The sequence below is a fragment of the Hyla sarda genome, chromosome 1, assembly GCF_029499605.1.
Source record: "Hyla sarda isolate aHylSar1 chromosome 1, aHylSar1.hap1, whole genome shotgun sequence".
NCBI classification, from domain to species: domain Eukaryota; kingdom Metazoa; phylum Chordata; class Amphibia; order Anura; family Hylidae; genus Hyla; species Hyla sarda.
In genome coordinates this window covers 58,297,387-58,312,232 of record NC_079189.1, presented here as the reverse complement: position 1 = coordinate 58,312,232, position 14,846 = coordinate 58,297,387, and the positions used below count along the sequence as shown (strand labels likewise).

The 14,846-nt window shown below is 44.3% G+C and overlaps 1 protein-coding gene across 3 annotated transcripts in view; it reads right to left on the bottom strand.

Moving 5' to 3' along the window:
* Nucleotides 1–14,846, bottom strand: part of EVC2 (EvC ciliary complex subunit 2) — a 164,903-nt gene that overhangs the window by 60,855 nt on the left and 89,202 nt on the right. For all 3 annotated transcript variants that reach the window (XM_056555125.1, XM_056555126.1, XM_056555127.1), the window contains 2 exons: nucleotides 8,719–9,179; nucleotides 1,497–1,701 (listed from right to left, as the gene is read on the bottom strand). In XM_056555125.1, the coding sequence (XP_056411100.1) occupies nucleotides 1,497–1,701; nucleotides 8,719–9,179 (666 nt within the window). The remainder of the gene's footprint in view (nucleotides 1–1,496; nucleotides 1,702–8,718; nucleotides 9,180–14,846) is intronic.

The window sequence follows — 14,846 nt, the reverse complement described above, 5'->3', positions numbered from 1 at the left end:
CACAGCTTCTAATCTGCAGTTACAAATCCTGTGCATCAAATCTGGGCAGGATCCTGTATGTGTAAATAGACCCTAACAGGAAATCCTTCTGGATGTTCCTCTTGGACACCAGAGAGCACTCAAAATGAGACCAGTTTTAATTTTAAAGGGTATTCCAGGAAAACCTCATATTCATTACCATATGTACACGCCCAACCTACATTCATTGGGGAATTCCAATTTAGAAGGGTGTGTCTAACTAATTAAAAAGTCTGGTAAACCAGATGTTAGGTCGCTTAACTGTAGACAGTGCTATGCTGTAGATTAAACACAAAGACACAGGAAAGAGGTCCAACCAGGTGGGAAAGCCATGTGAGATTACAGCAGATGAACTGATCACACGGTACCAGACCAATGGCTATCCATGAGCGTTCCTAAGAGCTGAAAGAAGGTTCTTACATAGATTTGGTAAGAGACACAAAAATGGTATTTCATTTAATTAAGACAAATTGGGATAATGATTATACCATTTAGATTGGTGAATAAATTAATTAAATACAATAATCAATTAATCTCCATATTGAAATTATAGTTTTAGGGTATTGTGAGACTTCATTCTACCTGCAGAAGAATCAGGACTCATAATCTATCAAAGCATTAAATAATTGCTTAGATATTGATAGAATTCCTCCTTACCAAACTAAGTGTTATAAGTATACAGTGGTCCCTCAACATACGATGATAATCCGTTCCAAATGAACCATCGTTTGTTGAAGCCATCGTATGTTGAGGGATCCGTGCAATGTAAAGTATAGGAAGCTGTACTCACCTGTCCCCGCCGCTCCGGACCGTCACCGCTGCCCTGGATGTCGCCCTCCATCGCTGCTGCCGCGTCCCCGTGATGTCCCCGACGCACCGGACGTCTGTGCTTCCCCGGGATCCTCGCTCTCCGCTCTCCGTCACCATCATCACGTCACTACGCACGCACGCCGCTCCTATTGGATGACGGGATGGCGTGCGCGCGACGTGAGGACGACGATGGAGAGCGCGGCGATGGAGGGGATCGTAAAGATGATGCTCCGGAGCCCCGAGGACAGGTAGGAGACCATCACCGGAGCACACGGGGCACCGTAAACGGCTACCCGGAAGCAGCTGAAGCAGTCAGCGCTGCCAGATAGCCATTTATGCGATGGCCCTGACATACAAAAGCATCGTATGTTGATGCTGCCTTCAACATGCGATGGCCTCTGAGAGGCCATCGCATGTTGAAATTATCGTATGTTGGGGCCATCGTAGGTCGGGGGGGGGGGGGGTCACTGCATTTCCCACGTTGGAAACATTTTTAAGTTTTTTGCTCCTAAAATATAGTCTAGCGAGATCATAAAACTCTAGACTGCTATATGTCTTAATGTCTTACCAAGATCATGTATAGAAAATATGTATGTTCCAAACGCTGAGCAGCGGAGTACCCCTTTAAAGAAATTCATCAATAGATTGCAGTGACCAGTCTAACTCACCTTTTTCTCTTTTTCTTGTAAACTTTGGTCCACTTTTTGCAGCTCTACATTTCTCCAGTCATTCAGGTATTTTTGGAGAAGAATTCTGCTTTTAATTTTTGGGAGGGCTAAAGTAATATCCATCTGAGAATAGCTGGAGTGGAACTCCAGTTTTGTCTTCTGCACATCATCCTCGGACACACATAGATGTAACAGGAGGACCTTCCTGTGTGGATACAAAGTCCCATACATGAAAATGTAAAAAAAAAAACTAAAAAAAAACTATGCAAGCAGGTTGTACTTATTTAAAGCAGGGCTGTGGAGTCGGAGTCGAGGAGTCGGATGAAATTTTTTTGGTACCTGGACTCGGAGTCGGCAAACAATGCACAGACTCCGACTTTTACTAAATTTAGATTGGAATAAAAAATAAAAAAAAATAAAAGCAAGTTTAAATGTCCCAATTCACAAAAAGTTATAACTAATGACTTCTCTACTGTAAGAATAAAGACCAATGCATGCAGTGCCTCATGTAACCGCAAAACGAACACGTTAAGTGACCGTGAAGAAGCATGCTTTTCATGTGCTCTACTATATGGCATGCAACGCACAATTAGGAGCGGCAATACTTATACTTTCCATAGTGTTGTGTTCTGCTGTTACAGGGAACCCATGGGTAACCTAGCCTCTCACTGATAAGGGATTAAAGGAAAACTGTCACATATTTTCTCCCGCACTATCCACAGGTATTGGTGGATAGTGCGGGAGAGGCTGATTAAAACGAGCCCTACCTTAGTCTGATCCGCGCCGCCGTTCGCCCACAATTGTAGTTTTAATCTCTGTGTATATCCTGCTGTAACTGGCAAAGGCGGGGCTTCTGCGGGCTAACGGACATGGACGTCAGCGCCGCTCATGAATAGTCATCCCTCCTGTTCTCCCTCTCTTCGCTGCTCTCCCTTGTTCGCCCACAATTGTAGTTTTAATCTCTGTGTATATCCTGCTGTAACTGGCAAAGGCGGGGCTTCTGCGGGCTAACGGACATTGACGTCAGCGCCGCTCATGAATATTCATCCCTCCTGTTCTCCCTCTCTTCGCCGCTCGTAACCAGAGGGAGGGATGAATATTTATGAGCGGCGCTGACGTCAGTGTCCGTTAGCCCGCAGAAGCCCCGCCTTTGCCAGTTACAGCAGGCTATACACAGAGATTAAAACTACCATTGCGGGCGAAAGGCAGCACGGTTCAGACCAAGGTAGGGTTCATTTTAATCAGCGTCTCCCGCACTATCCACCAATACCTGTGGATAGTGCGGGAGAAAATATGTGACAGTTTTCCTTTAAGTAAATATGTTTTTTGCAGGACTAGAGACACTTGTATAAGTGAAGGGAATGGAGGGTCAATAGTTCAAGACTGAAGCTGTAAACCATTGGAAAAACTGCTGCCATTCAGCCAAGGCTATAAAAACTTGTAACTCGATTGTAAGCTTAAAGGGGTACTCCACCCCTAGACATCTTATCTGATAAGATGTCAGATCGCCGGGGTCCCGCTGCTGGGGACCCACGGGATCGCCGCTGCGGCACCGCGCTATCCTTACTGCACAGAGCGAATTCGCTCTGTGCGTAATGACGGGCAATACAGGGGCCGGAGCATCGGTACGTCATGGCCCCACCCCTCGTGATGTCACGCCCCCCCCTCAATAAAAGTCTGGGAGGGGGCGTGGCGGGCATCACGCCCCCTGCCATAGACTTGCATTAAGGGGGCGGGCCGTGATGTCACGAGGGGCGGAGCCATGACGTCACACTGCTCCGTCCCTGAACTCGCTCTGTGTAGTAATGAAAGCGTGGTGCCGCAGCGGCGATCCCGGGGGTCTAAGTAAATAAGTAAATAAGGCCCAGTGTACGAAAGTGTGCTCCAGGAAAACCCGAATAACCCAACACTGCATTGTGAAAAGCTGAAAAGGAGGTGTGGTCTGTCAAAAAAAGGGGGCGTTGTCAGACAAAAAAAGGGGCATGGTCAGACAAAAAAGGGGCATGGGTTCACAACCTGACCTACTGTATTTACTAGGATTTTCTGTGAATAAATGGCTGGAATTCCCATAGTAAATAGATTAGAATCCTGCAAGTCTGAAACAACATTTCAAATTCACACTAGTAAAAACCCAACACTCTTAGTAAATGAGGCCCATTGTCTCTGAATAACAGCTGCGATCCTTTCTTTGTAACTCCCTACTACATGAGTAAATATCATTAACGTAAATAAGAGGATAGATACATAGATCGTATATGGTAACCCTGGTTATCCCCCATGTGTCTTCTCTAGAATGCTGTATAACTGGATTATAATCACATAAACGAATGCAATGTCTCTGGACACTTCCCCTATTGTTGCACATATTGACAGCTTACATGGTTAGGTGGCAATAAGGACTTTTCTATGATCAGTTATACACGATCCAAAGTCACCTGTCATCCGATAAACATCATGTCCCTTTCTGAAGGCTGTCATTGTATGTGCTATACAATGAGGTATGAACGTGAAGGACACCTTGACATGACACTTTATCCTTGGCGCTGCTCTGAAGAATATATAAGAGCATTTCATACACAGCACCAACCTAACATAGTTATTAGAAAGGCCCCCTTAACTGACAGAAATACCAAAGATTCCTTGGTTTACAATAGAAGACATCAACTCCAAATCTTATCTTCTCACAACTTCTGACAGATCTGTGTAAGAGTGGAGAATATAACGTTTTATACAATACTGCAGGTTGTTGTCGTCTATTGGCTCTCCTGACCTTTCTATTTTAGTTCATAATTGAATTTTCTATGAAATTATCATTCTGAAACCTCTTTTAAGTTTCTGCATTGTACCATTCCTCCATTATTCCTCTGAGAAATGAATGGGCAACTGCGTTTCCCCATTGTGCCTTGACAATAGGGATGTGTCTCTATACCGCATTTAACCCAAAAAGAACTGTCTACCGATAGGTAACCTCTTATTCTAGAGAGTTGTCTGCCTTGCTTTAAAACCCTGTTCATGTTCAAAGACTTTTTTCTTTATTAAAGTGTATCTGTCGTCAACAAAAACTTTTTACATAATGTAGTTAATACCATTATATGTATATTTGTAATATACATTGGTTAAAAATTGTGTATATTTTTGGGTGAAAAAAATGCTGTCCCTGCAGCTATTGCCTGTGTATCTCTATGAGGAGTCCAAATAAAGAAGGGCAGGACAAGTAGGGATCTTGGCTTGTCAATCATCCTGACGTGTGAGTCGGGAGCATGTGATAGAGCCTCAGTGCACACCTTCCTTCTTTTCCTCAGTGCACAGAGCCCTGCTTGTCCTCAGTGTACAGAGCCCTGCTTGTCCTCAGTGTACAGAGGCCTGCTTGTCCTCAGTGTACAGAGCCCTGCTTGTCCTCAGTGCACAGAGCCCTGCTTGTCCTCAGTGCACAGAGCCCTGCTTGTCCTCAGTGTACAGAGCCCTGCTTGTCCTCAGTGCACAGAGCCCTGCTTATCCTCAGTGCACAGAGCCCTGCTTGTCCTCAGTGCACAGAGCCCTGCTTGTCCTCAGTGTACAGAGCCCCGTTTGTCCTCAGTGCAGAGAGCCCCGCTTGACCTCAGTGCACAGAGCCCCGCTTGTCCTCAGTGCACAGAGCCCCACTTGTCCTCAGTGTAGAGAGCCCTGCTTGTCCTCAGTGTACAGAGCCCTGCTTGTCCTCAGTGCACAGAGCCCCGCTTGTCCTCAGTGCACAGAGCCCTGCATGTCCTCAGTGCACAGAGTCCCGCTTGTCCTCAGTGCACAGAGCCCCGTTTGTCCTCAGTGCACAGAGCCCTGCTTGTCCTCAGTGTACAGAGCCCTGCTTGTCCTCAGTGTACAGAGCCCTGCTTGTCCTCAGTGTACAGAGACCCTCTTGTCCTCAGTGTACAGAGCCCTGATTGTCCTCTGTGTACAGAGCCCTGCTTTTCCTCACTGCACAGAGCCCTGCATGCCCTCAGTGTACAGAGCCCCCCATATACATAAATTGGTATTATCTACATTATATAAAAAGTGTTTGTTGACAACAGGTACACTTTAATGTCAAACACTGACTTTAAGGGAAAGCTACCTCTAAAGGATAGCATCAAAATGCTGCTTTGCATAAGCTTCTTCCCAGAATTTCCAGTGAAGTATGAAAAGCCTGTAAGCCTCCAAACATCTTTATGTCACTCTCATCAAGAAGAAACATTTGGTCACACAACAACAGACCTCTCTGCAGCTAGCCAGCACCCCGCTCTGTACTGTCAAGGGGCAATAACCCTGAAATAGCTGTTTACAGATGGGAAACCTCTCCATCTGGGGAGCTTTCTGGCTTGGCTTTAAATGTTTTAAGACTACATTTAAAGCCAAGTCATGTGCCAATGATCAAAGATGGCATCAGCCATCATCAGCACACGTGCAGTAGGAGTAAATACAAAGCGGGGATGCGGAGGGGATTCTATGAATATGTATGAGCAGGCTGAACGCTGAGATGTCCCAGTGCCCGAGGCCGCTATCTTAACTCTGCCCTTGCCACTGACTGGTCATTTGCATAATCACAATTAGCGACATAACAGAGGAACGCCGCAACAGATCCGGGCATGGTAGGCAGAGTTTTAAACAGCGTCACCTGTGCTACCAGCCAGCACCACTGGTTAGTGTAGGTGACTTTGCTGACAGTTTTCCTTTAAGAACGGGAACAGTATCGCTCAGTTGTCAACTTACCCACTCATATATTTTCAGGAGGAATAACAGAGGAACAGCCTAAAGCAAAGTTCTAATAGAAGATGTTTCAAAATTTTATGGCTAATAATTTTTTTATTTTGTTTTACCAAAACAGCTAGCAGAAGTAATCTGGTAGATTATTATGGCATATTGTAGTTCACAGGAGGTCAGAAAACCCAGGACTGACCCCTTTTTCTGACACACTAGATAGTGTTAAAAAAAAAAAAAAAGAAGTGTAAGCAGTACCTGCCTGCTCAGCCGATCGCTAGCCAAAACAGGATTGGTTGAGTGGACTGCTGAAATATCTCATTTTGGAAGCAGGGAGAGGATGAGTTAGGCTGGGTTCACACCACGTTTTGTTAAATACGGCTCCTGTATACGGCTGGGAGGAGGAGGGGCGGGGCTTAATCGCGGCGCCCGCACTCAGCCATATTCGGGAACCGTATTTAATGTATGTCTATGAGCCGACCGGAGTGAACCACAGCCTCCGGTCGGCTGCTTTTTCGGCCGTATGAGGTTTCCCGACCGCAGGCAAAAACGTGGTCGACCACGTTTTTGCCTGCGGTCGGGAAACCGCATACGGCCAAAAACGAAGCCGACCGGAGGCTGCGGTTCACTCCGGTCGGCTCATAGACATACATTAAATACGGTTCCTGAATATGGCTGAGTGCGGGCGCCGCGATTAAGCCCCGCCCCCCTCCTTCCAGCCGTATACGGGAGCCGTATTCAACAAAACGTGGTGTGAACGCAGCCTTAGGCTGGGTTCACATCACGTTTTTGCCATACTGTTTTCAATCCGTTTTTCTAAAGAAAACCGTATGGCAAAAAAAACGGATGTAACAGTATGGAAAAAAGTAAACCATATGCGTTTTTAAACAGTATACTGTTTTTAAAAGTGCATACAGTTCTGTCAGTTTTTATAGAAAACAAAAAAACATACATTTTTGAAAATTTTGTCCATTTTTAATGGGAGGGGTCTTGGGTGGGGACTTTAGGATGCAAATGCGCATGTGCAAAGTAAAAACGTATACGTTTTTCCCGTATGGAACCGTATACATGTGCGTTTTCCATTGACGTCCATGTTAAAAAAAACGTATGCAGTTGCAGTACGGTTTTTAAACCGGAGTCAAAACCGTGGTTGACCACGATTTTGTCTCCGGTTTAAAAACCGTACTGCAACTGCATACGTTTTTTTTAACATGGATGTCAATGGGAAACGCACATGTATACGGTTCCATACGGGAAAAACGTATACGTTTTTACTTTGCACATGCACATTTGCATCCTAAAGTCCCCACCCAAGACCCCTCCCATTAAAAATGTACAAAATTTTCAAAAACGTATGGGTTTTTTGTTTTCTATAAAAACTGACAGAACTGTATGCACTTTTAAAAACAGTATACTGTTTAAAAACGCATATGGTTTACTTTTTTCCATACTGTTACATCCGTTTTTTTGCCATACGGTTTTCTTTAGAAAAACTGATTGAAAACAGTATGGCAAAAATGTGATGTGAACCCAGGCTTAACCAAGGGCCAGAAGTAGCAGCAATGGGAGCTGTGAAAGGCACAGGTAGGTAAATATCACTTTTTTTTTCTTTTTTTCATTTTTACTATATTGACCAGAATGGAGAGCAACACGTCCTGCATTACATAGGCAACTTACTGAATAGGCACTGTGTAATTCTGTATTTTTTTCCTGTGGTGGCGCTGCAGAGAAAATTAAACCCTTACTGCCATATTCCCCCACAGATTATAGTTGATTGCTGGGGATCCTAGAACTGGGAAACTGTGTCATAGGCGGATTGTAATGGAACACTGCAAGGCAAAGAAGCCCTTTAGGAAGCTTTTTGTATTAAAGGGGTACTCCGCTGCTAAGCATTTGGAACAAACTGTTCCGAACGCTGGAGACGGTGCTGGGAGCTCACAACGTCATAGCCCCGCCCCCTCATTACATCACGCCCTGCCCCCTCAATACAAGTATATGGGAGGGGGCGTGACATCCATCACGCCCCCTCTCATAGACTTGCATTGAGGGGGCGGGGCGTGAAGTAATGCAGGGGTGGGGCTATGACGTCACAAGCTCCCAGCGCCGGCTCCAGCATTCGGAACAGTTTTTTCCAAATGCTGAGCAGCGGAGTACCCCTTTAAAGGTGTTCTCCGGTGCTTAGACATCTTATTCTCTATCAAAAGGATAGGGGATAAGATGCCTGTTCGTGTGAGTCCCGCCGCTGGGGACCCCCGGGATCTTGCACGTGGCACCCCGTTTTTAATCAGTCCCCGGCGGCTCCGCCTCCGCCCCCTTTGGATAGGGCATAAGATGTCTAAGCACCGGAGAAGGGACACATATTACTATAAGGGACACATATTACTACTATATTCCTTAGGTGAGGCGTCTCTTTAAATATGAATATTTATCTAATGCAAAATGGAGTCGAGCTTCCAAAGCAGCATTATAAATGTGTAAAATGTGTAGAGCTTGGAGCCTAGGGAAAACCTACGTGAATAACAGCTGTTCCCAGTTTCTTAGATTCTTTTGCTCCTTGAGACTGACTTTGAATTCATCATCCTGTTTCCGCATGGTACTCTCCAGAGATGCTCTTGACTCGGCTGCTTTGTCGCTTTCCTCCTTCTCTAGTTGCTGGGCTAGGAGTGCCATCTCTCTCTTGTGTTCATCTAGCACTTGTTGGAGATGCGGTCTGGGCACATTGTGCTTTAACATTTCTTGTATAATTACAGCACTTTGGACGTGTCTGAGATCTTCAATTGCCTTCTCGGTCAGGCTGTATTTAATCTCCTTTAATTCGTCAGTGGCGTCATTATCGTGCTTCTCATAGAGCTCTTCAAGCTCCCGGCAATGATTAGCAAACAGCTTCCTCCAGTGTTCCAAATAGGACTGCACTTCCTTAGAGTACTTAGCGACCTCCTGTATTGCGCTCAGCTCCTTCTTCTGTTCCTTTAGCTACGTAGAAAAAAGCAGAGTAACTATGCATTAAAGGATCACAACCAAGACAATAAGGAACAATAAACACATAGGAGGTATGCCTGTCCACAGACTGGGAAAAAAGACAATGACAAGAGTACCATCTAACAAGGGTATTACCATTATTATTGTCAACAGGGCGTGCCCCTACATTGCGTCATACTGTCCAATCAGTGCTGACTGTGTCACACACCCTACTGAAATGGGTATAACACTACCCAGGAGTCAATTTACTTATACACTAGCTGAGCACCCGGCATTGCCCGGTTTTTCCTTCCTAATCCTTGTTGGGGAGGAAAATCAACAAAGGAGGAAGCGTTTGACTTCATATCCCATCTTCATATATTGTGGTCATATCCCAACCCCATATCCAGTCCTCATACCACGACCTCCTATCCCGACCTCCTATCCCGACCTCCTATCTTGACCTCCTATCTTGACCTCCTATCTCGACCTCCTATCCCGACCTCCTATCCTGTCCTCATATCCCGACCTGTAATATGTGTACCAGGTATTGAAATATCTCCAGCCGTATGGAAGTTATGTGAAAACATACATTTCCCATTGATTTGCATGGGACTTTAAACAAAAACCCCGACCCTCACAAATGAGGGTAGTTAAGGGTTAAATTAACTACCCTATATTTTAAGATGACATATAAGTAACATGTGACCAAGTATTATCGAAATATCTCCAGCCGTTTGGAAGTTATGCAGTAACATACTGTGTTTCTCCGAAAATAAGACCGGGTCTTATATTAATTTTAGTCACAAAAAACACACATTGCCCCCCAACGCCCCCCCCCCCCCCCGCCAGTTTATCAGTCCAGCGCTGCACCCCTCATCGGGGGACTAATCGTACCGTATGTCACCCGCGAGCGCTGCTTCTCTCCCCCCCCCCCCCCTGCCAAATAATTATCAGCCGATGCGCTGTACTTTGTATTCCTGTTCCTAGGCTGCAAATATATATATAAAAAAAAAATTTAACTTACCTTCGTCCTCCGTTCCCCCGTTGCTAAGGAACCGGCCTCATGGTCACTCCGCTGTTCTTGCTGTTCACCGGCCGCAGCGATGTCCTGCCTCTGCCGATGAGAGGCTGAGCCCACTGTCATGTAAGAAGCCGGCTGGCTCATTACATGACAGTGGGCTCAGCCTATCATCAGCAGAGGCGGGACATCGCTGCGGCCGGTGATGGGACGTCTCAGAGCCTTCAGCCTAACACCAGGAAGAAGCAAGAGCAGCGGAGAACAGTGAGGCCGGTTCCTTAGCAACGGGGGAACGGAGGACGAAGGTAAGTTAAAGTTTGTTTTTTTAATATTTGCAGCCCGGGCATTGCCTAGGTCTTATTTTCGGGGTAGGGCTTATATTCGGGGAAACACGGTAAATTTCCCATAGACTTGTATGGGACTTTAAACAAAAACCCCGCCCCTGGCAAATGGGGGTGAGTAAGGGTTAAATCACCTATCCTATATTACATATGAGTAACTTGTGTGCCAAGTTTCATGTTAATGTCTTTAGCCGTTTGGACGTGATGCTGGAACATACACACACATATATACATACATAAACATATTGTGTTTTATATCCATAGATTTCCAAGGGCAATTACATAGAAAACTGACACAGTGTAGAATTTGGCTGGGTTTACATTATTTACAATATTTGATATTCATTTTGGGGCTCATGTTGGTTAGAATTTTTAGCCAAAACCAAGACTGAAATTAACTAAAATTAGAATGAAAAGATTTTCCCCTTTTTTGGTTTGGACCAACTCCTGGTTTTGGCAATAAGTACTTACCAAAATGGCAACAAAAGAAGGACTAAACATTACATGTGAACCCAGCCTTATCAGAAAATATGCACCAGCAGTCACCTCCCTCTTGACAGCTGAACAATGGTGAATGCCCTTTTGACACCCTATTGGCTTATAGACTGGAGGGTGGTAACCACTAAGTTCTCAGTGGGGCATGAATCTGAGCAATCTTCCTCAAAGGGGTACTCCGGTGAAAAAAAAGTTTTTTTTGTTTTTTTTTAAACCAAATGGTGCCAAAATGTTTAACAGATTTGTGAATTACTTCTATTTAAAAATCTTAAAGGATATCTGCGGTCTGAACGCTGGGCTGGGACCCCCCCCCCCCCCCCGCGATCTCCTGTATGGGGTCCAGACAATGCCGCAGCTGTGCGCGGCTAATGCGCGTTTCTTCGACCTCACGCCCCCCCCTACAGCTCTATGGGAGAGGCGGGGATGCACGCATGCTGCATCTCTGCATCTCCCATAGAGATACATGAAAAGGGCGTGTCAGCCATGGCGTCATGCTGCAGTCGACACACCTCCTGCATGGGAGAGCCGTGGCAGGGTTATACACCGCAGATCTCCTTTAATCCTTCCAGTACGTATCAGCTGCTGTATGCTCCAGAGGAAGTTGTTCAGGTGAAACTCGAAAAATTTGCATATCGTGCAAAGTTCATTTATTTCAGTAATGCAACTCGTCTGTGGAAGGAAGCACGAAGCGCTCCAAAAGCTCCTGGTAGACGGATGTGTTGACCCTAGACTTAATGAAGCACAGTGAACAAACACCAGCACATGACATGGCTCCCCAAATCATAGTAATAAATTGTGGATTTAGGGTTTTCATGAGCTGTAAGCCATATTCATCACAATTATGACAAATCACGGCTTGAACTATCTTGCTCATATATTAGTTTCACCTTTTAATTTGCATAATTACTGAAATAAATGAACTTTTGCACGAAATTCTAATTTTTAGAGTTTCACCTGTACAGTTTTTTTCTGCCTGACCACAGTGCTCTCTGCTGCCACTTCTGTCTGTGTCATGAACTGTCCAGAGCAGGATAAGTTTGCTTTGGGGATTTGCTCCTACCCTGGACAGTAGGTGGCAGCAGAGAGCACTGTGGTCAGGCAGATAAGTACTGATAGGCTTAAGATTTAGTTTCACACAACTAGAGCCACCGTCCTATAATGCACATCTATTCCACTACTCCACTATATTAGTCCTGTCACCGCAAGATATAGTAAGTTACAATATTAATTGGTTCCAGGACGGCCATTGTATGTTGAAACCATTGTATGTTGAGACCATAACTCCATGGAAACCTGGTAATTGGTTCTAAAGGCACCAAAAGGTCATCCAAAATTAGGAAAAAGTGAGAATTAAAGATAAATAAGTAGATAACTAATATAGATAAAGCAAATCCTTACATATAAAAGTAAGAAAGATCTGCTGGGAGCTGTAAATTACTGTCTATGTCAGTGTTTCCCAAGCAGGGAGCCTCCAGCTGTTGCAAAATTACAACTCCCAGCATGCCCGGACAGCCAAAGGCTGTCCGGGCATGCTGAGAGTTGTAGTTTTGCAACAGCTGGGGGCACCCTGCTTGGGAAAACACTGGTCTATGTAGAGGACAGGAGCTTCTTCGGGGTCCTGTACAGTACACACAGTGTCCCAAAAGTAACATGGAGCCGCCCTCACCTGATGTCCAAAGGAGCAGGTAACCCTGGGACAGGTAAAGTGTACGGAACATGTAATAACTCCTGTACTGTAGGGGGCGCTATCAGACACCATTCAGTGCATACACTTCAGTAATACAGGGGTTTTACCAGTGAATGCCCATTCTGATTGGTCACATCTTCCAGCCATTGACACGTTTCACAGATCTGGACTGTCCGTACATTGTATGTTGAGTCTGGTTTCAACTTACAATGGTCCAGAATAGACCATTGTATGTTGAAACTATTGTATGTTGAGGCCATTGTAAGTTGAGGGATCACTGTATTTGCTTTCTTTCATTCTATTTGTCCTCAAGTAACCTTAGAAATACTAATAGAATCTAAAAAACAGACACAAAAACAATCTGCCGCCATCGAGTCACAGATTTCCTTGCAGCGTCTGTACAATGGATGTTCTAAACATTACTAAAAACTATTAATCTGATACTATTAAGACTCACAACTTCAGAAATGCAATGAGATTACGATGGAAATGCAAAACTATGGTAATAAGTCACATTTAAAACATGAAAAACTTTCCCTGTTAAATGAGTCACTGTGCGCCTATAGTTATTCATTAATAGTGCCAAACTGTTAAAATGCAAATGAGTGTTATTCCTCCCCAGAATGGATTCCCCAGAGCTGCTATCCATAGAAAAACATTGCATGCAAATGACAAAACTGCAATTTGTCTTCAGTAAAATGTAAAAATGAAGAACTGAAGTGTGTTATAGAACTGACGCTTCCCCAGACACCACAAGCCAGATCAGAGACCAGTAAGTACAGCCCTCCAGATTGCTACTACAAGTTTCTCAGATGTTTTTTTCTGCCAACATAATACCACCATATAGTGGCAAGATAATACTGCTAAATATAGCCCCCAAATACTGCTATATGGTATCCAATTAGTAAGCAGTACCCAAATAATACTCCCTGATAGGGTTTATATGGATAACAAAATAACTTTAACTATAGTTAGGAACGGCATGAGGAATAAATAAAAAACATGCTACCAAAATACAGCCCGCAGAATGCTACCAAAATATCAAACTAATATGCAGCATCCAAACAACACTGTCTTAGGGTCTTTTTACATGATTTAAAGGGGTACTCCACTGGAAAACATTATTTTTTTTTTTAAATCAACTGGTGCCAGAACGTTAAACAAATCGTAATCCTTCCAGTACTTATCAGCTGCTGTATATCACAGAGGAAGTATTTTTTTTTCCCTTTATGTCTGACCACAGTGCTCTCTGCTGACACCTCTGTCCATTTTAGGAACTGTCCAGAGTAGTAGCAAATCCTCATAGCAAGCCTCTCCTGCTCTGGACAGTTCCTAAAATGGACAGAGGTGTCAGCACCCCTTTTAAAGGAGCCCACATATTACCACCATATGTTGCCAAAATAATATTTCCATTTACAACCCACAAATGCCATTATATCATAATAAGCAGCACTTAAATAATACTCACATAAAGAGATCACATAGTTTTGCCAAGATAATACTGCCTTATGCACCACCCAAATAGGATTATATAGTGCTGCACAAATAATTCTTTAAAGGGGTACTCCGGCGGAAAACTTTTTTTTTTTTTTTTTTAAATCAACTGGTGCCAGAAAGTTAAATTACTTCTATTAAAAAAAATCTTAATCCTTCCAGTACTTATTAGCTGCTGAGTACTACAGAGGAAATTCTTTTCTTTTTGGAACACAGAGCTCTCTGCTGACATCACAAGCACAGTGCTCTCTGCTGACATCTCTGTCCATTTTAAGAACTGTCCATAGTAGGAGAAAATCCCCATAGAAAACATATGCTGCTCTGGTCAGTTCCTAAAATGGACAGAGATGTCAGCAGAGAGCACTGTGTTCCAAAAAGAAAAGAATTTCCTTTGTAGTATTCAGCAGCTAATAAGTACTGGAAGGATTAAGATTTTTTTTTTTATAGAAGTATTTTACAAATCTGTTTAACTTTCTGGCACCAGTTGATGTAAAAAAAAAAAAAAAAGTTTTCCTCCGGAGTACCCCTTTAACCCCTTAAGGACACATGACGTACTGGAACGTCATGTGTCCACTCCCGATCTATAACGCGGGGCCACGGCGTGGCCCCGCGTCATAGCGGTTCGGGCCCGGCCGCTAACAACG